The sequence below is a fragment of the Carassius carassius genome, chromosome 24 (assembly GCF_963082965.1).
Source record: "Carassius carassius chromosome 24, fCarCar2.1, whole genome shotgun sequence".
In the NCBI taxonomy this organism is placed as follows: domain Eukaryota; kingdom Metazoa; phylum Chordata; class Actinopteri; order Cypriniformes; family Cyprinidae; genus Carassius; species Carassius carassius.
In genome coordinates, this window is record NC_081778.1 from 14,157,393 (window position 1) to 14,184,519 (window position 27,127).

Here is a 27,127-nt window from a genome sequence, read left to right on the forward strand (position 1 = left end):
AATATGATTGGAAAATATAAATTCACAGCCAATAACAATATGCAAATGTGTTTCAAAAGTGCATTAAGTGTGTTAAACTAAGTCTTGTACTCTTGCTTATTGCTGAGCATTAAAGTGCAGGAATTTATCACAAATCCATCCTTCAAAAGAAAGAGGACATTTCGATTTTGAAGAGAGTCTTATAAACTTTCAAAAACTTCTTCACAGAATAAATGGCTCATTGAAAGCAGCCCAGCTTGCAGCGTATACAGTATTTATCAACTTCAATGTACAGTCAGCGGGGGACTGGAGCAGTGACACCTGGATGCCAAGATGCAGTGACTGTAAGCTCTTTAACTCTGAATGGCTTATTCCCAAATGACATGGCAGAGAGTAATGAGGCATTGTGGGCTAATCAGTGGGTTCATTCAGAAGGCTCCAAAGGAACCTTATATTACTCAGCGACTTCTAATTAACCGTGGGATACGGCAAAGCATGAGTCTGCGAGACCCTGGGGATGCAGGAAAAAGCAGTTCACGTAGACAAGCAGATGCACCCTTGCACATAAAGGCAGTTTTCACACACACACACACACACACACACATACACACACAAACCGTGTTTGGACGGATTGAATTGTAGAGATGCACATGGAAACAAAATGGACACACCTCTCAAAGATGATCGAATGTCTTTAGGAATAAAGAGAACAAATATTCTCAGAGGCTTCACAGAGGTCACTGCCGTTGCATGGATTATTCCAGTGCATATCGATCTTTGAAATTTCAGTAGCCAAAATTTTGGATCCATAAAGTGAATATGTCTGTCTCAGTGTTTATTTAATATGGCACCCCTTAGCAAACTGGGAAGGACATGGAATACTGCAAAAGGTTGCATATTCATATAAATCTGGTAGGTTTCTAGACTCTTTTGAATAATATGAAGGGGCTGATGAGCCATGCCCTTGAGGGGCAATTGTTATTTGTAAGATTTGCCCAGTCCTCTCAACTCACTGTGATTCACCCATGAGGAGGTTTCAAAAAAGATTCATTATTAACACAAAAGGTTAATATTTTCCACACACCGTCTGTGAAGGTAATCAGTGCACACAACTGCACTGTTCAACAGTGATATCTTGTTAAAAGAGCTGGGCTATATGTTCTATGCTCATAAAAGCACAAGGGGTATGTGGCCTGTATAGGCCTGAGTGTAACGGCAACGTATGTAAGTCAAAATTTAGAAATTGATACATACAGACTTTCCTGTAGCTCAAACAGTAGAGCAACACCAAGGTCGTGGGTTCAGTTCCCTGGGAAAGCAAGGGATATATATATATATATATATATATATATATATATATATATATATATATATATATATATATATATATATATTTAAATATGTTGGTCAGAGCTTTGGAGTGGAACTGAGGGATTATCAAGGAAGGAGTCATTTGCATCTGATAAGATTCATCAGCTGTCACTGAAGTGTGTGGCCTATTGAACTAAGAAAACATCTAGACTCCCTTCTGGGAATCAGCAGCAGAGCATTGCTTTAGGACATAAACCTTTGCATGGTCACTTACACAGACAAAATAAGGCTGTTCTGAAACACTTTAATCACTTCAACTACATTTCTGCAGTTTAACAATGAACTTCTGTTCTATCACATAGCTTGTAGTCACCCCTTAAATTAATTTAACTAATAATCATGATTTTTTTTTTCTGTTCTTATCACATCTTGTAAATCTTTATGTTCTTATCCTGACAGATTTGATTAATTAAGAAAATTAGATAGGCTACTTAATGAGTAGAGGGGAAAAATGAACGCAGTATTACTTATTAAACCCAGGTTACAGCCTCAGCAAAGGGTGGTTGACTTAAGACAGAGGTTAAATGTCTGTTTGTGTGCTCTTATCTCATTTAGTGTGCAGGAAATTACCCAAGATCCTCCTTTCAACACTCACAACTTACTTTGTCTACTCCTTACAGCCAGAGCAAATTTAGGCTTTGCTTGAAGGAAAAGGGAGGGAAAATTAATGTGGTTAAATTATGTTTCATCCAGACAACAGGTAAGATGCATATACTAAAACAGAATTGGAAATGCGCATTGCATCAGTTAGGAAGCATGTGTAAATGCAAAAATGTGGAACATTTATACCGCGGCGTTAACAAAAAGATTACACGGAAAGTCAGTTGTTTAAAGGAATGTCATCTTGACATTGTTCTGGCTGCTGACGATCATTATTTCAACTTTCAGTTTTAAAACAACAGAATTAAAGTGAAATGAATGTCGTATCAGACGGGGCAAAGAGTAACACTGCCCTCTAGCGATACGACAAAAAACTTTACAATCAATTATGGGTCTACTGTTACCCAGAATAATCCTGGGGCTAAACCGATGAAAATAAAAAAATAATAAAAACCTTTTGAGATTAAAATATCTAACAGTAAACTGTACATTTACCTACAAGTTTAGAGCTCGAAAATGAATAAAAATACGCAGTATAGTAAGTCTCGTTAACCAACAGGTGGCACTAGTAAACCTAAATAATTCAGGATGTCAACAGCATTACGTCATCTCTGTACAGAAAGCGCCTGTGGGAAGACACGGTTATCTCTGGTTATGAATACATGTGGTAAACCGTTTGATACAGTACATTCTAGGAATATTTGAGGTTTTATCACTAAAAGAGAGAGAAAGATTACTGATATGAATAATGTGGTTTTAAAAACAAGACACAGAAGACTTTCAAAACTTTTACATCAAGGCGTTTAATAAACATTTAATGAAAACACACATTAATCATGATTTAGAGCTGCACAATGAAATACTATGGTACCATGAGCATACTCAGAATGGTTTGCCCCAAAAATGAAAATTCTGTCATCATTTACTTACCCTCATTTGTTCCAAACCTTTATAAATAACTTGTACCAAACAGTTTCCTTCAGCCATTGAATTGTTCGGTTACAAACATTCTTCAAAATATCTTCTTTTGTGTTCAACAGAAGAAAGAAACCCATACAGGGTTTGGAACAACTTGACGTTGAGCAAATGATGACAATTTTTTGTATTTTGGGGGGGAGTGAACTATCCTTTTAAACAGACACATGTGCATTAAACTCAGCTGCAGTGAACTCAGTTTTGGATGAAACTCTCCTTTTTATTCTATTTCCGAACAGAAGATAGAAGAACTATAGCAACATTAGATTAGCTCAGACTTCCGGCAGTGAGGAAGTTGTGGCACATAATGTATCTGGCCCAGTATTTAACAAACTACCTTGATGCTGATTGTCATTATCACCCCCAAAATCTTCATCTATACTGTCTTTAAAAGAGGACTTTATCATGTTACATGACCATCAGTCAAAATTAGCAGCACAATACATGTCATTAAGGCAGACGATTCTAGCTTACTTCTAATAAAAACAAAAGTCATGTGACTGTTGTTTATCATTCTCATTGATACAAATGAGTACAATTGCACAATAAGCAACCTTGTATGAGCACATTATAGACATGTTTTGTCATGTCTTCATTCTTACAGATGCCGGCTTTGTACAATACACATGCATATATGAGTTTGCATATACAGCACTACTGTATATTTCCAATTTCTCTAAAAAATCCTTAGAATTACAAATGTATTTCTTAAACTAGTTACATAATTTGGTGAGTGACTCCATAGTCTTATCGACTGATTTACTCTATAAACACTACATGACTTTTCTAAATTTTCCATGGCAGTAAGTTTTAAGGTTAAAACAGTAAGACCCAAAAATTACTCTACACAAGTACGTGAAAGCAGACTAGACACACAACTCTGTTTTGAGCATTGTTGTGTTCCTAAATGTCTCTGATCGTGACCACAATACATAATTAGCGTTTTTAGGCCACTTTTGTCTTTCATATCAACCTCTGTCAAAGTGGACCAAGGGTTTAAAGGTTTGAAGATAATCACTAAGCTGGTTAGTAGCAAAAACACATCCGGAATAATAACGCACATTATTAAATTGTCTGCATTCTCAAACTTGTGTAAAGTAAAACAACATTTCTGCCGTAACTCTTTTATAATATTATATTTTCAATGATGTCATATAATATTAGCGTTATACAGTTAACTGCTTGCCTTTTTGATGGCACTTAGACAAAAGACAGAAACTTTAAACTACTTTAACAAGATATTTTTAAAACAAGACATGAGTTACAGTACAACAGCATCTTTCAGATGTGCGAAGCGTTTTAAACATTCACTCTCAAGTTTCACTTAAGGTCCGTAAGTGCTGTTGTTGGCTGTCCCCTGCATTTGAATGGATGTCAATATATATTATTTTACTAAATCCCGGCAACCAAGACAGGGATTATGAAAGAGTTATTTAAAACTAACAACACAAAGTGATGCCATTAATTAACCAAAGTCAAAAAATACCTGATACAATGTGGTATTCCTTTACTCTCCAAATCTCACAGCTTAAACGTGAAATGATGAAACAGTCATAAAAGAGCCCTGAATTGTGCACTCACCTGAATGGCTCACATATATTAGTTTGGCACTGTTTCTGCAAACCTAACAAGAGTGTTTTAAATTCTTCAGTTCAGTTAAAAATGATATTTGGCAGCTGCTTTTCCCATATAATCTGTCCAGTTACAGTCTTAACTGATATGGACCCGTAACAGTCAATGAGGAGCCAATGGGAGGCACGGATTTCAAAGCATGGATTAGTGTCATGCTAATGGTTTGAATCGAAATGATGAACGGAATCAAGAGTTCACTTCTCTGAACATTCCACTGAACAGAACACTGACCCACTGAAGAAAGTCCAGCAAAGAAAAAAAGAGATAGAGAAGAACAGAAACACTTAAGAGCTGTTGTGAGCTGGTCTTCAGTATTCTGCTTCCTCCATGACCTCCATGAACACTGTTTTGGGGCCAGTGAGGACAAGGTTGCTGACAGTCCTGTAGTCCAGATTCAGCACATTCAGTCCATTAACCGCCACCACAAACTGACACACCTGCAGAGATGAGAATGAGTAAACTGTAATGATCGCCTACTCTCGATACACCCTTTTTGTACTTTGATAAAGACACGAGTGCTGGAAAACAACATAATGGATATAGAGCATATAAACCACATATATGATGTGTTAATTTTGTGTTAATTGTGTGTTACACCTGCAGAACTGGGTATTAATCTGGATTATGTATTAAGATTCCAAAATTTGGAATTTGGAATTACATTAAATTACATTTTAATCAGAATAAATTCTTGCATGCATTAAATACTGAAGAACACATTCATTTTTATTTGAATTATCACTCAGTGAGTTATTTAACCATGTATTATGTTTTTGGAAGGCTTTTGTCTTTTAAATGCACAAATTCACATTATTTCTTTTTTACATGTAATGCAGGTATTCACAGACATTTTTTACCCTAATATATTTACTTGAAGTACCCCTGAGATTAAAAAAATGTTTTTTTAATAAGTATCAAATTTGCATGTTCACGGTTCTCTGGCGTTGGTTAACGGTCACATGACATGCAGGTAAACAAATAAAATATAACATTTTATAGTAAGTGTTTCATTTTGATTTGTTATTTAAAATGATTTTATTTGATTAATTATTAGCTTTTTATTAAACTCACAAACCTCCATTCAGTTCCTTTACGAACCCCAGTCTGGGAAACCTTGACGTAATGTAACGTTTAGTGCATTTCATGTTTTTAATTACAACGAATGGAATATATTTTTCATACTCTTTGTATTTTAATATACAACCCGAGTTCCGGAAAAGTTTGGACGTTTTTTAAATTTTAATAAAATGAAAACTAAAAGACTTTCAAATCACATGAGCCAATATTTTATTCACAATAGAACATAGATAACATAGCAAATGTTTAAACTGAGAAAGTTTACAATTTTATGCACAAAATGAGCTCATTTCAATTTTGATTTCTGCTACAGGTCTCAAAATAGTTGGGACGGGGCATGTTTACCATGGTGTAGCATCTCCTTTTCTTTTCAAAACAGTTTGAAGACGTCTGGGCATTGAGGCTATGAGTTGCTGGAGTTTTGCTGTTGGAATTTGGTCCCATTCTTGCCTTCTATAGATTTCCAGCTGCTGAAGAGTTCGTGGTCGTCTTTGACGTATTTTTCGTTTAATGATGCGCCAAATGTTCTCTATAGGTGAAAGATGTTGTTATAGCTGCAGTATGTGGTTTTGCATTGTCCTGCTGAAATAAACAAGGCCTTCCCTGAAATAGACGTTGTTTGGAGGGAAGCATATGTTGCTCTAAAACCTTTATATACCTTTCAGCATTCACAGAGCCTTCCAAAACATGCAAGCTGCCCATACCATATGCACTTATGCACCCCCATACCATCAGAGATGCTGGCTTTTGAACTGAACGCTGATAACATGCTGGAAGGTCTCCCTCCTCTTTAGCCCGGAGGACACGGCGGCCGTGATTTCCAACAAGAATGTCATATTTGGACTCGTCTGACCATAAAACACTATTCCACTTTGAAATAGTCCATTTTAAATGAGCCTTGGCCCACAGGACACGACGGCGCTTCTGGACCATGTTCACATATGGCTTCCTTTTTGCATGATAGAGCTTTAGTTGGCATCTGCTGATGGGACGGCGGATTGTGTTTACCGACAGTGGTTTCTGAAAGTATTCCTGGGCCCATTTAGTAATGTCATTGACACAATCATGCCGATGAGTGATGCAGTGTCGTCTGAGAGCCCGAAGACCACGGGCATCCAATAAAGGTCTCCGGCCTTGTCCCTTACGCACAGAGATTTCTCCAGTTTCTCTGAATCTTTTGATGATGTTATGCACTGTAGATGATGAGATTTGCAAAGCCTGTGCAATTTGACGTTGAGGAACATTGTTTTTAAAGTTTTCCACAATTTTTTTTACGCAGTCTTTCACAGATTGGAGGGCCTCTGCCCATCTTTACTTCTGAGAGACTCTGCTTCTCTAAGACAAAGCTTTTATAGCTAATCATGTTACAGACCTGATATCAATTAACTTAATTAATCACTAGATGTTCTCCCAGCTGAATCTTTTCAAAACTGCTTGCTTTTTTAGCCATTTGTTGCCCCCGTGCCAACTTTTTTTAGACCTGTAGCAGGCATTAAATTTTAAATGAGCTAATTAAGTGGATAAAAGTGTAAAATTTCTCAGTTTAAACATTTGCTATGTTATCTATGTTCTATTGTGAATAAAATATTGGCTCATGTGATTTGAAATTCCTTTAGTTTTCATTTTATTAAAATTTAAAAAACGTCCCAACTTTTCCGGAATTCGGGTTGTACATATGGTACAACATGACCCTATTTAAATCACTGTGATAAATGAGTTTGATCAAAAGTGATCAAAAAGTAGTCTGATTATATTACCTAATACTACATGTATAATGTAACTTTAATTTTTATCAAGTCATTTGGAATCAGTAATGGACTACAATAAGTAAGTAATATTCCCAGCTCTGTATTCCTGTACCTATTTTTTCTTGACTTTCAAAGTGATGGCACCCACTGACTTGCATATTACAAATAACCAAGGACCATGGGTCCTGCTAAAAATCATCATTTGTGTATTACTGAAGAAAGTCGAGTAAATTAACAGCAAATTTTCATTTTTGTATGAACTATCCCTTTAAGAGCCATCGGCGTGGGTTGTGTCCATTTATTGGTTATTGGACATAACTTGAAAATAATTATTGGCTCATTGGTTGCAGGATGACTACCATACCCTCATTCCCACAGCTGCAGCGGGTCCGCCGGGGTCCACTGCCTGGATGTAGCAGGGTTTACTTCCTCTCACCACGAATCCCCAGCCCACTGCATCTCCCACAATCTGCAAACAGATACATCCAAGCACATTAACTTAAGACTGTGTATATATTTGGTCATTTTAAAACAATTCAAATGCCAGTGCTGCAGTGGTGGAGCAATATGGTTAAAATATGGTGGTGTTGTGCATATTGCATTCAGCACTGATTTTAAACAGAACTATCAGTGGATGCAACTGATTATTAATTCATGACTAGTCACAGTTAGGTATATGACAGCTGAAGACAGAGTATAAAGTTTCAAAGGCTTCTAAATTGCACTTGAATTTTCCTGTTGATCCAGTTGAGGATTAGAATCATCACCACATGCATCTGAGGAAAAACTTCCTCTTGCTATTTTTAGTTCGGAACTTTCTCAGAACCAAACCTAGTAAATTATGCAATTAGAGCTTGGAGCCTGAGCACATTTGGCATGAATGTGTGTGTGTGAGTGACTTACTGTGAATGCCTTCTTTATGTAAACTCCACCAGGAGCCTGAAGTTCCTCTGGGCTCACTTGTCTCTTCAGCACTGTAAATAATATACACACAATGTTCCTCAGTCATGAACTCTAGGCCCATTTTCATGAGAGTAAAACATCATGTGACTAGCACACAGCATCAAAGAATCAGGTTGATCTATTCACTGCAACAATGAGTTTGAATCACTACTAATTCATCACTTTACTGAGTAATACTGCAGTCCATAATCCCTCATTTTAAACTCTATTAAAATAGAAACAGTTATTTTCAATTGTAATACTGTTTTACAATATTACTGTATTTTTGATCAAATCATTTATTATTTACTTTATTGGCTTATTTCTAAAACTATTGCCTAAAACTAAATCTAAAACCATTTTTTATTGCCTTGCATCCCTCAGTAAACAAGTTAGTATCAATAGCAAAAAGAAACTTGTATGTTGATCTCTGATCATATTTACATGGACAATTTTAAGTTTTATAAAAGAAAAATAGATATATTGTTTTTGTTAAAAACTTAAAAGAATCACTATTAATCATCTAAATTTAGAAATCAAAATGAATAATTAAACTGTAATAATATAAGAAAATATGGTTAAAATATTTAATTCAAGTTAACTTTGAAACTCATTTTTGTGCATTTGTCAAGTTTGGGTCTTGATAGAGATGATCATTTAAAGGCAAAACAATTAAATGGCAAAAATATCAATTAGAATGAATAACGAATAAGAATGATATTAGGGTGAGTAAACAAGGACAGGTATTTGTTTTAGGGTGAGCTATCCTTTTAAAGAATATTCACTGTATGTGTGCATTTATGGAGCACAAGGCCATCTATTTTCTTGACTACGAGCTATAGTCACTCTGTACTTGCCTGAAACCTTTCACACACAATGCCACATCCTTTATAACACAGGGAGAAAGAATTATGAGTGTGTGTGTGTGTGTGTGTGTGTGTGTGTGTGTGTGTGTGAAAGAGAGAGAAAGAGAGAGAGAATATGTATAATAACATGCCAACAAAAAATGTATAAGTAGATTTATCGGGCCTCACTCGGTTTCACCTGTTCTCTCTTATTGCCTTTTTCATTTTGGCCTCATCCATTTTGGGAGAAGAGCTCAGTAATCCCAGGATTGGATGAGAAATTTGACCAATCAGAGACAGGCAACAGCCCTGCCAAACCCAGAACATGCTAGTCTCTTTACACACCATTGTTTCATGTTGAAAAAACAGACACACACAAGCAAAGAACACAACATTTGGAAAAGCAACCTATTTCCCTTACACATTCAAAATGTACAACATGTTCCAATGCTGACTACTCTGATGACAGATTGCATTATGGGTCTGTGTTGTTGTTGGACAAAAAACAGGTTTGGTTTTAACAATGGGCCACACCGTACCGGGGCAGTGCAGAGTGGGAGCGGGAGCTGTGTTGTGGTAAAGTGAAGGCTGAGTCATGTGCTAGGTGTGGAATGCTTCATTCCGGGCATGCTTCAGACTTGCCTTTGATCACCATGGAGGCCAATGTTCTAATTTGGTGGCTGAAGAGAAGGAGGAGCCTGAGTTTGGGTGTATAAAATGTTTTTCTGTCTCTCTGCCTGTTGGCTGTGCTTCTCGCTTTTCCTGAAACGGACGATGTGTTCTTGCCAGGCTCTCTCTCACACACACACACACACACACAACTCGTGTACTTCTATTGTTAAAAGTTCTCAGCTCGACAGTTTTCATGGGTCAGATAGTTTACTACTTCACACACAAACATTCACCCAGACTGGGAGAAAGAGATGGATAAAACATATTGAGATATAGTAAAATTAGGGTAAAGAGTAAATGTATTTTACAATCAGTTCTAGTTATTTTTTATTTGTAGTCACTGGGCAGTGATAGACAACATCATCAAGTAATCGTTCACTCTCATTCACTGTGAAAGGAGCTTCAATATAATGTGAGATAAAGGGATTGCTGTCTGTCATCATTTACTCATTGCTGAAGCTGAAATAATATATATATTTTTTTCTGGATAAGCACAAAGGGAGAAATTTTATATTATAAATATTATATACAGAAGCCTACTGAAAGCATCCAATCAACACACTCGTGCTTTGTGTCAAATGGCATTGTTCTACTGGTACCATACTTTAAGAGATTTGGTGGAGGAAAAAATTATTTATTAGTGATTGATTATGGGAATTATTAGGACATAACGCACATCTGAGATGGTGATACGGCCATTGTCTAATAATTCAACGGACCAAAGTCAATTTTGTCACTTAAACTACGGTTACCAAACCTAAAGACACTGTTCAGATGATGCATTTCAAGACATTCGTCAGGGTTTTTGTCCTTAAAACACTCTTGCGTGTAGAACCAATTTCTTACACCTGCTACGCTTCAGAATTTTAGACTTAGTAATGGAGGCTTGAGCCGTTGATAGCAGACTAATGGAGTTAATAATTAAGTTATTAGAGAGAGAGAGAGAGAGAGAGAGAGAGAGAGAGAGAGACTCACCTCTGTGAATTTGTGCATCTCAACAGTGTTCGGCAGCAGCGTCTCTACTAATAGCGAAACTGTAAGTTCATCTGTTTCAAGAACAGATTTTATTACCTCGCTAGTCTGTATTCTGTAGTTTTTTAGTTTATATATATTTTATTGATAAAATGATCAGAGCAATGCGAACAACTCATTTCTGTTTGGTGTGTCTGTACTGTATGTGTGTGCTATCGCATGGGAGAGAGATTGGGAAAAAGACAGCATGTGCTTTCCATAAATTGCTTGGTCAATGTCATTGTGGGGTTTGGTTATTTTGCTGTTTTAGGCTGTAAGGACCTTTGAAACAACAGTAATCATTTGACGGAGTGATATGGACATGAAAGGCGGTCAAGACCTTTTCTCAGAAAATAATTGCACACCTTAGCATTCAACAGCTCTGTAGTATAACAAAGAATAATAATTTAGATCTTAGATTATTTAACCTCTTCTGTTAATTTTGAAAGGCTATGTGCTTGAATATATATGTATACGCTACATAAAAAAAGTGAAGCATACTTTGGCCTTTAATGTGTAACTGTAGAACAAGGCTCTCAACTGTTAAGCTGCAGACATATTAGTCAAATTCAGGTGAAAAAGGTCCACTGTCGAGTAGCAATAGTGTCGAATCACTCATACAGCAATCACTTTTTAAAACAAACCAGCTTTCTGTTCGTCAAAGTATCCAATTTGCACGACCAACCTGAACATGTGAAATCTCTGTGGGGAACTTCTTGCCCAAACATTGAAACTCCTGCAGATTTCTCCTGAAATGATTGGATTTCCCCAAAAATTTCGGAGAGCAATGGTAAATATGACCACACTACTAAAATACCAAGGAAATTCTGAGCTATTGATCTACTGTGTGAACTATTTTGAATATAATCTAATTCATCTGATACATGTTAACAAGGAGAATCTCTTTAAGAGGGGTGAAAAAGTTCATGGAAACTACATGGTCGACGCCTCTTAGAATTACTGTCAACAAACACAATTACAGTGGAGGAAGGCCAAAGAAAACAGGGGGAGAACTAGCTGATGTGGCTTTATGGCCCGAAAGCACACAAACCCACAACCTTCTGACCCACCCACGGAGCACTTTAGAAACACAGTAGACATCTACGATATCTGCAGCAGATATAGGACACGCTCTATACAATGTGTTCTGTTTAAGGAACAGTAACAAATCCTTGAGAAAGCTAAAGCAACCCTTGGCAATTCTTCATTTCCCACAAAGAGCAGCATGTGGTTATGGAATCTCCGTAAGTCGTCTGCGGCTTGACAAATGCACAGTGTTTTGGTTCTATAAAAAGTAGGGCCATTTCACCATAAAAAGAGAGCAGAGATGGTGTAAAAATAGGTGCTAAAGTGTAAACGTGAAGGTCAGGAAAGCATCAAGGCAGCAAGAAATCAAAACTGACCTGATTTGCCTACTTAAAGATGATGTGCATAATTTTTTGTTTTGAAATACTCAGATAAGTTGATATATATGGGGTGTTTGAGCACATAAGGGGGCTTTTCTTACCAGACTTTGGGTTGCAGAGCACAGGGGGGCTGCTGCTGAGAGTGGGGCTACTGCTATAGTAGCCATTGCTGCCACAACTACTGCTCATACTGCTCCGCCGTATCGCTGACACCAACTTTATCTCTTTAGTGGGACTTACTGAGGGGAAGGAGATTGAGAAAGACAGAAATAAGGTTAGATAGAGACTTGATAAGAGGAAGTGAGAGAGAGAACAGTGATCAGTTAAAATATACAGGCAACACTTCTCCCAGCTCGAAATATCATTCAAATGCAGTGTAGATAAGGTTATGGAATGAAAAAATCAATTTTGTGTGCATTTACGAACTGAAATAACAATTCAGACGAAGGCCTAACATCTGTTAGTGTTCTCCTTTTAACATAGATGTATTTTATGTCAAAAAGCATCAAATAAAGCACATACCTACATGTTTATAACTATTTAGCTATCAAAACAGTAGGGGTGTAACGATTCACTCGTTTTCTCAATGCATTGATTACAAACCCTGACGATTCATATGCATCGATCTTGAAACATGATTTTTGAATCGTGAATCGCCGATCTCGGACAGTAATCGATTTAAAACACTAAGAATCGAATGAAACGCAATTCCTATAGTGATTCAATGCTTTCTAAATATATACACATTAAATTACTACACGTACAAAATTAATGGAGACCTTGAACAGTGTTCGTGCCTCGCATCCATCCTTCACGCGCTCCACAGTTACCGTCTGTGACTGTCACAGGATTTCGCTCGCGCTCCGTTTGTCTCTGACGCTGCTGATGTGTGATGTTCTAACTCCTGGCCAGAAATACTAAAGTGAAGTAGCTTTACTTTTCTGTAGTTTGTCAATGGCTCTCTGCTTCTAACCAACGCTGTTACCTGAGCAGTTGAAATCTGCGTATTTATTGCATGGATGGAGCAGAAATGTAAGTGTCTAAAGCACACGCACAGTTCCATTGAATGATAAATGTGTTTTAACAATGCTTATGAACAGAATAAAATAAAAAAAATAACCACAGCATTAACAACGACCTCGAAATAAGAGCGCAAGGTTTATCTGATAATCAGATGCATGAAAGTAGCATTCGTTGCTTTAGCAAACAGACATCAGGCATGTTTTCTCTCAAAATCATCATTCGCTGATGGAGAGGAACAGTAAAATAACTACTATAGCATTTTATTTTGTGAACATTGAAAAGAGAAGTGATCTTGCTTTCATATACGTGCCAGGCTATATCTGCAGCTAAACTGAATAAAAGCAGAATAAACTGATGAAAGATTGAGAAAAAAAACACAAATTAATAAAATTTATGAATGATGCAGTGCTAATTGACATCGTTTATTACAGTACAGAAACTATAAAGTATATTTTCTACCTTATTCTGTTCAGAAAATTGAAATAATAGCTAATTAAATGTAGTAGCCTATATAAAACAATCATAAAATTGCCATTAGGAAAAAATGATCAATTACAAATGATTATTGTCAAGCAGTGTATTTGAGTTCTAACAGCAAATTAAAAATAATAAAAAAAGAAGAGAATTTATTGTAAAAAAAATAAATAAAATAATGATAATAATAATAATGATGATAATACATAGGCTACATACATAAAATGATTGTATTTGACATTTGTCACTTGTGAAATGATGGCTATGCCCCTGGTGTGACAAAATGTTAGCTGATACATAATACTTTTAAAGATCTTTTTTGAATCTTGGTTTACATACATTTTTACATATGACATAAACTAGCATCGGTTTATAACAATGGACAAAAGTTTTTTTCTAACCTATGGCCATAAAGGCTGCTGTGTAATTTGCCCCCTGACTAAGCATTTAAAGAATTTAGGGGAAACATTTAAATAATCCTGTGAATGCAATCAAATCGTTCTAAATTTGCAAAAATCATTCTTGAATCGAAAACCTATGAATCGTGAATCGAATCGAATTGCTGCCTACCCAAAGATTCACAGCCCTACAAAACAAACATATGTTAGACATTAACACTACCACTCTTCACATTTTTATAACTAAGAAAAAATGTTACTTGATTAACTTTGAGTGCGATTTCAAATTAGAATGTGAAGAAAGAAATTAATATGTTAATACAAATAAATAACATGTAGAAATTATCAAAATATTTAATGTTCATTTATTCTTAGAAATGCATGTCTTTTTAAACATCAGTTAAATAAATGGCTAATCATTGGTCAACTAAAAGTGACTTATTTATTTACAATTTTATTATATAGTTATACATTTTTATTTTAGTATATAACTCAATAAATCTATAAATATAAATAAGAAAATCTATATTTTTTTCAATATTTTATTTATTTTGAGTAATATTGTGAAATTATAAATAATAAGAACTAATTTATAAACTAATTATACTTTCATTAGAAAAAAAAAACTTATTATATAGTCATCAAAACATGCAGTAAAAAATAAAAAGTGTTGTTCACTAATCTACCTGATTGGCAGTTATAAAACTTGAATTTATCATTGAATCACAGCGTGCACACACCACAAGCACATGAAAAATTAAGAGTTCATGTTGTATTCCACTCTGACGAGAGGAACCAGTGAGGCAGTGAGGAACCATGCGGTCCCAAGCCACGCTGAACTAACTTCCTCTACTGACTCATAACAGCGTGATGCTGAATCTACAGGCCAATACTCTAAAACCCTTGATCTGAAACTGAGTTTTCATTGACTGAAATCCATTATTCAACATGATTAAGGGCCATATTCTAGCTTTGTCAAATATAATAAAAAATTTTGTAAATCTAAACAAAATCTAAACAGAAGCAGTTTGAAAAACTGAGGTTACATGTATCATACTGCCCAATACTGACTAATATATTGACAAATTAACTAAAATGGAATACAAATAGATGAAACATGACATGTTATGCTTGCTTGTCTTTACATGTTCACCTTTCAGATAATTGTCACATAAAACAGATGATATATCAGATCCGTCGCGTGAATCTTTCAACAAGATCTGGAAAAATCTGTGGAGATGGGAAACTACCACCTTCAGTATTTTGATGGATTTAGTCATTTCAGTACAAAACTGGATGTTCTGAAGGCTCTAGTAAGCACAAATAAGCATACACAGGATGTGAGAACAACTTAACATAAAACCGTCAATCAAAATGGTGGATTGATGACTAGTAAAAGCTTTTCGTTCCGTCCATTTATTGCGATACCTGTCTGTCAGAAGAATACAATGTCTTTAAAAATATTAATTTAGGGACTTTTGTTTCATTGCGATTTATTTGTGCATGATTGATTATAATTTGCAAAACATTTGATTATTTGAAATAATAAAAATTGGATGACGTTGTCTACCTGCCCATGTAAATGACCACAGCTGTGTCCACTAAATCTAAAAATCAATATCACAAATTACTGGGTTTAGTGAACACCGTTGTGCACGCGTTGTGTAGATTACTTTTATGATCGTGAACTAACCTGAAAGGAAGCTGGTGTTTCCCCCCTCAGAGCCCTGTTTGCGCAGACAGAAAGGGCTGTCGTGGTTATCCGGTATGCTGCGACAACGCTCGATCAAAAGCTCTATCAGTCGCCGACGCCGCCGGAAATTCATCCTGAACTGGTAAAGCAGTCCGCCATCCACGAAATGGTGCTTGTTAGAAACTAGAAAGAAAAAATAGAAAAGAAATGCATTAAAGACGTGATCTGTCAACCCACAATGGTCTAAAATCTAGAAGTGAAAGGCAAAAATACAAAAAACACAATATTAATATTTCTGATTTTAATTTTAAGGCTGTTTTTAATGGAAGTAAAGTATTTATTTATTATTAATTTCATAAAATGGGCAAAAGTGGCAAAATAGCTAAAAAAAAAAAAAAGTGGCAAAAAAAAGCTGAAGTCCCTTCTTATTTATTTCTTTTTTTTTTTTTTTTTTTTTTTTTGTGGTAGAAGCAGGAAAACCAGTCTAACCAAGTCTAAGTATCTGAGACTGAGTGTGTTTGTGAAAGAGGTGCGCGTCCCTTCTTAGAATCTCATCCCATAATCCTATGAAGGAGTCTAACAGAGCCATCCTAAACTCCCTTCTTGCATAATATCCATTGAGTCATCATGTTTCAAACACAGCATTTAGTTTTACTTTGTTTCTGTTTTTTTACAATGTTAAGCACTCTGCCAAGTCAATATTTCAAAGACATACAGTGGGAAAAAAAATCTATACGACATTCCCACCTTTCACCGATATGAAATATTGAGTAACTATGCTAGCAATACACAATAAAATATTGAGATTTCAACAACAACAACAACAAAAAAAAAACTTGAAAAAAAGATTTAAAAAAAGCAAAATCAAACGGATATGTTATGGGCAGTGAAGCACAGTGGATGCATATGATTTGTGGTGCAGAGGAATGCAGATAAACGTGTGTGGGAGAGAGCTGAGCTGAATGAGCTAAACACTACCTCACTGTCTGACTATCACTACATGGCTAGTCTTGCAGAACAAGTGTTTTGCCTTTATGCAAAAAGTCCAGTCCATTTTCCAGCTTACTCACGTGAAGTGTCCACAGTTTGCTATTTTGACACAGTTTGAATAAAAATAGTAAAAGCAAAAAAGTTTCACCAAATAATCTTGGGCAGCCATTGATGTACCTGGGCGGCCAGCCCTAGTAAAGACTATGAGTTGGAAACACTGAAGTTATGCAACTTCATGCCAGGGGGCCTGAGGGGCCAGAAGGGGCAAAATAGCAAGAAAGGCTAAAAGGCTTTCATCTCTACCGTATGCTTTGCCCTACTGCTGTGGGCAAAAAAAAAGAATCCTTCTCCAGTTTTTTTTCACTGATTTTGTAGTTTAAAACAGCAGATTTCCCAGGATGCCCTGTCATGATCTGTTTGCCGTGTCAGCTAAATTCAAGTCACGGCACAAACTTTTGTTCATTTCTGGATTGTTTTTTGTTTTGTTTAATATCTGCATGCCTTTGAACATAATATAAAAAGAGACTGTGGAATCTTAGCAAGTGTGCATAATTTTATACTGAGAAATAAGCAAGTTGTTGAGGAGTTTAGGAAAAAGGATTGATTCTTAATTTGGCAGGTTTTGATCTGTGCTTGTCTCTCTTAAACTAAGGCTATAAATTAGTGAACAAAAGAAAATTAAATAATAATTTGTTATATATTAAATATAAATTTAAAAATTGTGTGTTTATTTCTTGTTGCACACCTGAAAAAAATGCATCAGTTGCCAAACACTGAAAAAAAAAATTTAAAGGGTTAATGTTATTATGCATTTACTTTACATGCATTATATATAAACTAAAACATTTAATTATTTGGAAAAAAGGCAAGGCAAGGCAAGTTTATTTATATAGCACATTTCCTACACAATGGTAATTCAAAGTGCTTTACATAAAAGAAAGTAAAATAATCATGAAGAAAAATAATAACAAAAATAAAACAAGCAATTTTTAAACTTTTAAAACGATTAAAACATTTAAAAACAGTTAGAAAATGATTTTACATAAAAAAATAAAATAAAATAAGAAAACAGTGAAAATATAGTGCAATCAATTCGGACATTGCACAGTGCTCATTCAATAAATGCACAGCTAAACAGATGGGTTTTGAGTCTAGATTTAAATGTGTTTAGTGTTTTAGCACATCTGATCTCTTCTGGAAGCTGATTCCAACTGCGTGCAGCATAGTAACTAAAGGCGGACTCCCCTTGTTTTGTGTGAACAAAAATGTTTTTGTGTGAAAAAAAATCCATTGCATCTTTTGTTTAAGGCTTAACTTAATTGTGTAGAAAAGTTTGTCTCAATTTAATTTAATGTACCATTTGTGGGGGGGGGGGGGTTCTGCACAGTGGCAGAGGTCTGAGGGAGAAGCCTGTGAAGCCTTTAGCAGATTTCTCAAAGTCAGCAGAAATCAGGTGCTGTCAAACGAAGACACTGTATCAGACCCAAGAGGGCTCTGATTGTGCTGCTGTGCATGTGACTGTTGGGTGTGTGTGACTGAACTGAAGGGTATAGCTCTGTTCTATGGTAACTATTTGTGTGTGTGTGTGTGTGTGTGTGTGTGTGTGTGTGTGTGTGCAGGTCTGTATACAGCTGTATACAAATGTGTTCTAGTGTGTCACGCTATGTTTGGCTGTTGCCTGGTCAGAGATATGTCCATCTGTTGCTGATCATCAAAGAGTCGTTCCTCTTGCCGAGTTATGACTCCACCAATCCCCCCTTGTCATATTTAATAACACGAATGATGTAATACTGCACATTTACAATTCAAGAGACTACAATTCAATGGTCAAATAAATAGTACTGAAGGGATAGTTCACCAAAGTTAAAACTTATTTTATTATTTACTCACCCTCAAGTCGTTCTAGACCTGTATCAGTTTATTTCTTCTGAGGAACACAAAAGAAGATGTTTTGAGAATGTGGATATCCAAACAGTTATTGGTCCCCAATGACTTTCATAGTATGGAAAGTCATGGGGAGGATAAACAGTTTGGTTTAGGGATGCACGATCATGATTTTTCATGGCCGATTCCAATACCGATTTTTTTTACAAGCAAACTGGCTGATTCCGATACCGATTTCCGATTTTTAAAAAATCTTTAAGCAACAAACAAGAAAGAAGGAAAGTGTGCATAAACAAGATGTTTATTTGGTAATTAATAGGAAAAACTGGCTTTTGGCTATTGAAAACAATAACCATAACCATCTGAAATTGACGGCAGTAACTGCACAGCAAGTAGCCTACATTCAATACAAACATAGATGGTACAGACATCAGCATTTAGCTTTTGTTTTTGAATTGGGTTGAAACTACATAGAACTGGCCTTAAATTAAAAGATTAACTGTGACCATGTGAAATTAAAGGCAATAACTGCATAGTTCTACAGTCCAAACAACACAATCAACACACATTCAATAAGAGGTTTCTTAATCAGCATTCAGTATTTTAGTTTTTTAAATTGGATTTAAATTTAAAACAAGGTCTTTACCAGTGAGACTAAATAAAAGTATGCTATATAAATATTATTCCAAAATGTTAAAATCAAATAATGTTGGTGCGAATAAAACAAAGATGCAAAGTGTTTCATTCATCCAATTAAAAAAATTAAAATAAGGTAATTATTCACATCTATATTTTTTAATTGAGCCAATGAAAAATAAATAACTATTGTCTCAAGTTACAAAATATAGATGTGAATCATAACCTAAATTTTTTTAATTGGATGAATGAAACACTTTTAATTATTTTATAAAAATAAACATACAATACATAACTGACGTTAACTTCTGGCTTTTCAAACATGTATGCAAGTTCTACTTTACAAAAAAAAATTCAGCTTTGTCACGGTTTAGTCCGTTTCGTTTCTCATCCAACACGTGAGAATCCCTTCACTGTCTCCGCGTGTTCAGGGCACGGACAGGTACAGTACGCTCGCGCAGCCTCAGTGAGCGCTGGAAAGGGACTCTTATTTTGTGCAGTCCACTTCCTGTTATCTGTGCCTCAGACGTGTAGCTCTGCACTTCCAGTGCTGATCGGCTGCCCGTGTCCAGGGGGCAGGGTTTCATATTTTTTTGAAGCAGCCCCGGGCGTTGGCTAGCGGACCCCCACCTGCTGTTAGCATTCCATTGACTCCCATTCATTTTGGCATCACTTTGACAGCGAATAACTTTACATCTGATGCGTTTAAATACTCCATTTGTCCATTAATTATTTCTAAAGAAACACGAAAATGTATAAAAGGCCCCATTACATTGTATCTTACGTTGTAGAAGCAGTTTTTGTAAAAAATAGGCTTACGATTGCATCATAACCTGCGACTCTCTGTCGCACAGTAGATAAATTACTGTATGGACAGGAGGAGAAGCTCGCAGGCGATCTTTTACTTTCTATTCAGGCAATCAGGGGGATGTTGAGGCATGAAGTCAAGGGAGAAGCCCAAAGAGTGTCCATAAAAGCAACGGGACAAAATTATTCAACAATGTCTGCAAGATTCGGTGGGTGTTTTTAGATTTCTCTTGGCACAGCGATTAGAAGACTTACAGGTTGCTCACGTGACATATACGTCATCAAGCTCAGTTTGAGTCTGCGCAGTACGCTCGACCCCCAGGAAGTGTGTGCCTCTAATTGACTTCACTTGTCTCCGTTGAATCCAATGGGGTCGCTGTGTCCATTTCTTTTACTGTCTATGCCCGTGTCCTGCGCACGGATTTCGAAATACTTCCACACAAATGACAAGATAGCGAATGATTACAATGCAGTCGGTGCACACGGGCGCACTTCCGGAAAAATCGACCGAAAAAAGCCCAAAAACCGGCAGATTTCCAATCGCGTATTTTAAGCAAAAACCGGCCGGTTCCGATTTATGGCCGGTCAACCGGTGCATCCCTAGTTTGGTTACCAACATTCTTAATAATCTGTCATAACAGAATTTACATTTTTGGGTGGATTATGCCTTTTAGTTCATGCAGCAGACCATGAACTATAATTCAGTAACAAAGCCATCTAGAACGGTGCCAAACAATGATTTGGTTCGGTAGGTCCATAACTTAACATTAAGTTATTAACTTATTATTAAACAAAGTTATGTTTAATTTAAATGACCAAATTAAAGTTTGATTTAATGTTTTTTTAGTTCTCCAAACTTTTTTTCCAAGAAAGGTTTACATTTAATGCAATACAAAAAAATGTCAATTAAAAAGTACTAACATATTTTAATCACACTTTTAATACACGTTCATATCTTAATCTTTATTTAAAGAAAAAAAAAGGTAAAATGCATTTTTATTTAATCAATTATATGTGAATTGATGGGGTTTTAATTTTAATCTTTTATTCATTTATTCTTTTGTTCTTTTTTTTTTAAATACAAACTATTATGGTTATTTTTTTGTAGCGTGCCAAAAAAAACTACATTTGAAAGTAAAAAAAAATTTATCATTTAACAGATTTTTTTACAAGCCCTATCAGTCACGAGGGTCTGCAGGGGTCAGACCACATGACTTTGATTAAGGTATGTGTGTATGCTGCAGGACTCCATTCTGCCAAAGATCTCACCATGCTGAATGATGCCATGCTCCAGCAGTCTGCGTCCCAAATGCTCGGCCTCCTCTCTGGAGGGCATTTCCCCTTCCTGTAGAAGCCAGTCTATAAACTCTACGGCCACCAGCGTCCGCTCATACGTCACACCCTCCTCTTCACGTGTCTGCAGCAGTGTGTTTTCAGTGTTCATCAACCTGTGGAGCGGTCAAACTCATTGCTTATAACATTAAGAGATTACATTTACCACAAAACAGCAAGATTCGTGAAGAGATTTCCACATTTAAACAAGGTCATAGTTCACCAGTGCTGTTAAATACAACAACAAAAGAAGAGCAACAGGAAGAAATTTCAAGAAATGCAACATTCTCTGCCATTCAAAGGCAGGTGCTGACGGGTCAAAACCAAATGCTTTCATGCGTGCCACTGCCAAAGGCACACTGTTTAGCTGTCACCACACTACCATAGCTAAATAAAGATTGCCATGATAGATACAAGTCTTCAGAGAAAATGTGATGACTCTTCCACAATTTAAGAACTGATTATTTATAATAAAAGCATATGCACAGTAGATATTAGATTTGCAGGCCATTCAGGTCAATATCTTCAAGAAAAAGAGTATGATACATCTGAAACAGCTTAGCAAACATCCCAATGAGACAAACAAGGGCACAAATGACTAACTATCAGTCAACATACTGTACTGTGCCAGCAATATGAGCCGCTGTATTAAATGTTCGCCATATACATATTGAGTTTATTCTTGTGCAAACTGCGATCTCAAACTGCTTGCAGTTGAGCAACCATATATTAATGACTGACTTTTGCAAAAAAAAAGAAATGTGACATTGACATAGTTTCAAGCCCCTTAACATTTTTTTGATCATCGTTCTTTTAAGTCTAGCTTTTGTGTTAGCAGGTCACCATTTTAACCATATCCTGAATGCTGCACCAACAAAAACACACAGATCTGGTTGCATAGTACGCTTGTGATGCAATGCTAGTTAAAATCTGAACTGATGATTAAAGTGGAAGTGAAAAAATCCTTATAGTTTAACAGTGGATGTGATATTCAGGAGTTCCCTTCAAGCACTATTAACCCTTCTATAAAACACTAAATACAGACATTCTTTGTTCGGTTTTGTTTTGTTTCCTGCATGCATTTCTACAGTAGTGGAATTCTAGGTGGACGTCTAGAAGTAAAGAGATCCAGATCAACATCTATTACAACTTAAGACCTCCATTAGGACAAAAGGGAACAATCTGAATAAACATCGAAGTGTGAAAGTGACGTGACATTCAGCCAAGTATGGTGACCCATACTCAGAATTTGTGCTCTGCATTTAACCCATCCGAAATGCACACACACAGAGCAGTGAACACACACACACACACTGTGAGCACACACCCGGAGCAGTGGGCAGCCATTTATGCTGCGGCACCCGGGGAGCAGTTGGGGGTTCAATGCCTTGCTCAAGGGCACCTAAGTCGTGGTATTGAGGGTGGAGAGAGAACTGTACATGCACTCCCCCCACCCACAATTCCTGCCGGCTCGGGACTCGAACTCACAACCTTTCGATTGGGAGTCCGACTCTCTAACCATTAGGCCACGACTTCCCCTTCGAAGCAGGAAGTTCTTGAAGCTACTATTTTTTACATTTGGCTTTAGTAACCCAAGCCCACAGAATAGAGATACTGAGAACACTAGCAAACAATCTTGGAAGGCCTCAAAAATATCAGGTTAGTTGACAAAGGTCGATCACGGTTGCTTAGAAATGGATTGCAAAACATTCCTGGCCATTTTCGTATGAAGGTCTTGACCCATAATAAGACAGAGTATTCCATATACTACCAAAAACATTTTATATTTATGCTCCATCAGCAAACCGAGCTCTTCAGCACTTATGAGAGGCAAACTAAACAAGCTTCTCTAAGAGCAAAGTCTGCAAATAGTGAACACAAGCACAAATGTGTCCATGGCGATTACATAAACGCACGTAGGTGGTTTGTGTGACAGATGTCTCCCGCTGGACTTCATCTTCCTGTTATGCAAGAGCAGGACGGCCCACAGAGGAACGTATACAGTGCAGCAGGACAGAGAGACAACATGCTGCAACCTCAACTTCATTCTGCTCATAAATGCGGAGCAAGCACAAGCTGCTATTGCAAGATGGGTAAAGCATTCATGGCTCAGATTAACCTTGCTTCAACAGTTCACTACTTCAGCATTTCACTGCATACAACCAAAAAGTACTTGCCTTATGTTTGATCCAATGTAAAGTTAATTTAAGACATGAATCTGAACTGAAGACCTGGGGCCGTATGTATAAAGCTGCTCAGAGTAAAAGTTTAGTCTTAGGTGTCAAAATTCTAAGAATGACATAATTATACTCCGATACTTAGACTAAAGATTAAGTGTGATTCATAAAGCTTCCTAAGTGTTAAGACTAGGTCTTTGCTCCTAAATTATTTAAAGAGTACTGGCGAGGTCTCCTAACCTAGTAAGGAGTAACAATATGCCAGTGCAGAGGAGAAGCCCACGCACTTTCCAAGAATGATAGAGCGTGTTGGAATTATATGATGACAGGGAGTTGACAAAACAGTACAGACTTGAGTGTCAAGGTATTCTTTTTTTGTTACTCAACTAGTCAGAAATTCAATAACTCCTCAAACTCTTGAAACAATACTTTAACTGCAGAACTGAACGACTCTGCGTTTTTTGGCAACTGGAAAAATGCAGCAGTGCCCCAGCGATGACTTTGGACCCATCATAGTCCACTGTCACCAGGGTCTTAAATAGCAATATCGCAGCACTAATCATCCCAAGCATCCCAAGGCACTACATTTACTTCCCAATTGACCTTCAAACTTTACGGCAAAAGCAAGAAGCTTTTATGATAATTGCAGGCTTCCCCCGGAGTTGTTGGTGCCATCGATGGCGCTCACATTTGCATAATTTCTCCAACTGTATATGAGGATGCGTACATCAACAGAAAGGGATTCCACAGCATCAATGTTCAAGTTGTATTTGATGACGCTTACAAGATCCTGGATCTTGTGCCAAAATGGCCAAGGTCAATACATTATTCTCAGGTTCTTCTTGAGAGTGGGCTCACTGGGTTATTTGAACAAACTAATTTTCACCCCAGATGTCATCTGATGGGTGACTCAAGATACCCTTTAGAACGCTGGCTTCTTACCCCTTACAAAAGAACAGAACATGAACAGCAGCTCAATTAAAACAGGTACTGTCCAGGAAGAGGCTTTAGGCAAGACACCAATTTTAGTCTAAATTCAGTTTTTGTGTGAACTAACTCTTTAATAAAGCAAATGTCTGTTGTGACCTGCCGAAAAAAGACAGCATGTTACATGTCCCACCAGAGACAGTAATATACTGGATCACTGTTACACCACAATAAAAGATCCATATCACTCTGTCCCATGGGCAGCTTTAGGGCTCTCTGATCACTGCCTGGTTCATCTTATAACAACCTACAGGCAAAAACTTATATCTGCTAAACATGTAGTAAAGACTATAAAGAGATGGACCAATGAAACAGAGTGGGTTTTACAAGCCTGTTTCAACTCCACTGACTGGACTGTTTTTGAAGCTGCTACCACCAATCTGGATGAACTCACAGAGACTGTAACATCCTTTATTAGTTTCTGTGAGGATATATGCATTCCTACCAGGACTTATTTAACATTCAACAATGATAAGCCATGGTTTACAGAAAACCTCAGACATTAGTCAGTCCAAAGAGGATTCCTACAGAAATGGGGACAGAGTCTTGTACAATCAGGCCAGGAACACACTGAATAAGGAGATTAGAGCAGCTAAAAGGAACTATGCTATAAAGCTGTTCACTTCCAGCGACTCCGCTTCAGTGTGGAAAGGCCTGAAAGCCATCACAAACTACAAGACACCATCCCCCAGCACTGAGGAGAATCAACAAATTGCTGAAGACATGAATGAGTTTTATTGTAGATTCAAAAACCCCCACAACTGTTCTGACTATCTCACTACACAATTCATTCAGATTCCTAGGAACCACCATCTCTCAGGACCTGAAGTGGGACAATCACATTGACTCCATTGTTAAAAAGGCCCAACAAAGGTTGTACTTCCTTTGCCAGCTGAGGAAGTTTAATCTGCCACAGGAGCTTCTGACCAGAATACCAACCATAAACAATACAGATTTTTTTTTAAATGCCGTTTATCGCATTTTGGAACCAAACTCTTCATTTTTTAGCAATAGACAAAATAACATTGTATGGGTCAAAATTGTCGATTCTTCTATTATGACAAAAATAATTAGGATATTAAGTAAAGATCATGTTCCATGAAGATATTTTGTAAATTCCCTACCATAAATATATTAAAACTTAATTTTTGATCAGTAATATCCATTGCTAAGAACTTCATTTGGACAACTTTAAAGGCAACTTTCTCAGTATTTTGATTTTTTTTTCACCCTTTAAGGGTTTTTCCTGGGTCAAAATTTGTCTTTGGTGGTGGCTGACCAACATGGTCTTCCACACACAGCAAAGAGTACCCTAGTACCCACATGATCCCAATATTGTCAATAAATGTTACATTTAAAATAAATACAAAGAAATTCTAATCCTATTTATTAATGAAAAAATGATCACTGTCATCCTTTCTTGCCCTCTTTGCAAAAAAAGCTGTGATTTTTCCACGACTGGCTTTCATAGTTTAGAAAGATAAAATCCTTTTTTGATAGACCTGATAATTAATTTAATATAATCATATCAATTAAAAAGTAGCATTAAAAACGTAGCATTAAAAGGTGTAATAGTGTAATTTTTTACCATATAAAATTTAAGAAAATTAGCAGCTAGCTAGCAACAGCTTGCTTTGTGCTTTGATCTAGTTTCATCTCACTCCAGTCTAACTTTAAATGATTTTATAGGTTATTTACTACACATTGTCATAGGCCTATTTATTAATGCTAAATTCTACTAAACACTCTTGCTAAATGGGGTAAGCACACTTACTTTCTCATTTCAGATGTGTATGTTCTTCTAAGAAGTAAGGATTTGTTATACACTGATTCAGACACTGACGGGCAGAGCAATTGCTTTAACCCAGTGGTCACCAACCTTTTCGAGCCTAAGATCACATCCAAAGTCCAAATGTAAACCAAGATCTTCTTTCAAAAACATTAAAAATAGTAATGTTTCCAAACTTTTGGTCTGTACTGTAAATATATACATATATTGCGTTTATTTAAAGTTATGTCAGCTGCATGTGTGGAATGCTTTTCACAAGTTGTAAGAAAAGATAAGGCAAATTTTGTTTTGACTGCAATTCACACCCAGCGGTAATTCAGCAAAAATATTTTCCGAATGCACCACGTGAAACATGTATTCGGTCTTCCGACCATTAGGATCAGTTGATTTTGATGCGAGGGAGAAAGCAAAGACAGAACTGAAGATGAAGAGTGCCCGCGTGGGGGTGGGGCGCTGTGCTCGTTCTCTACGTCACTCCGTCAGTAGCCTGCTTCACTCACAAAACCCAATTACAGATCAAATATGGCTTTGGAGGGACAAAAAATCATTTTGGCGGCCGCCAAAAACTTTTCAATGTAGGAAAAACCCTGCCTTAGATGTATACTCCTTGTATCTCGGCCAAATATTGTCCTATCCTAACAAACCATGCATCAATGGAAAGCTTATTTATTCAGAAAAT

The 27,127-nt window shown here is 36.6% G+C and overlaps 1 protein-coding gene across 2 annotated transcripts in view; it reads right to left on the bottom strand.

The window, feature by feature from the left end:
• Positions 1-4,371: 4,371 nt before the first annotated feature.
• Positions 4,372-27,127, bottom strand: part of LOC132102864 (DEP domain-containing mTOR-interacting protein-like) — a 38,757-nt gene continuing 16,001 nt past the window's right edge. For both annotated transcript variants that reach the window (XM_059507558.1, XM_059507557.1), the window contains 6 exons: positions 21,433-21,611; positions 15,847-16,029; positions 12,360-12,497; positions 8,286-8,356; positions 7,747-7,851; positions 4,372-4,994 (listed from right to left, as the gene is read on the bottom strand). In XM_059507558.1, the coding sequence (XP_059363541.1) occupies positions 4,866-4,994; positions 7,747-7,851; positions 8,286-8,356; positions 12,360-12,497; positions 15,847-16,029; positions 21,433-21,611 (805 nt within the window). In that variant the 3' untranslated portion in view covers positions 4,372-4,865. The remainder of the gene's footprint in view (positions 4,995-7,746; positions 7,852-8,285; positions 8,357-12,359; positions 12,498-15,846; positions 16,030-21,432; positions 21,612-27,127) is intronic.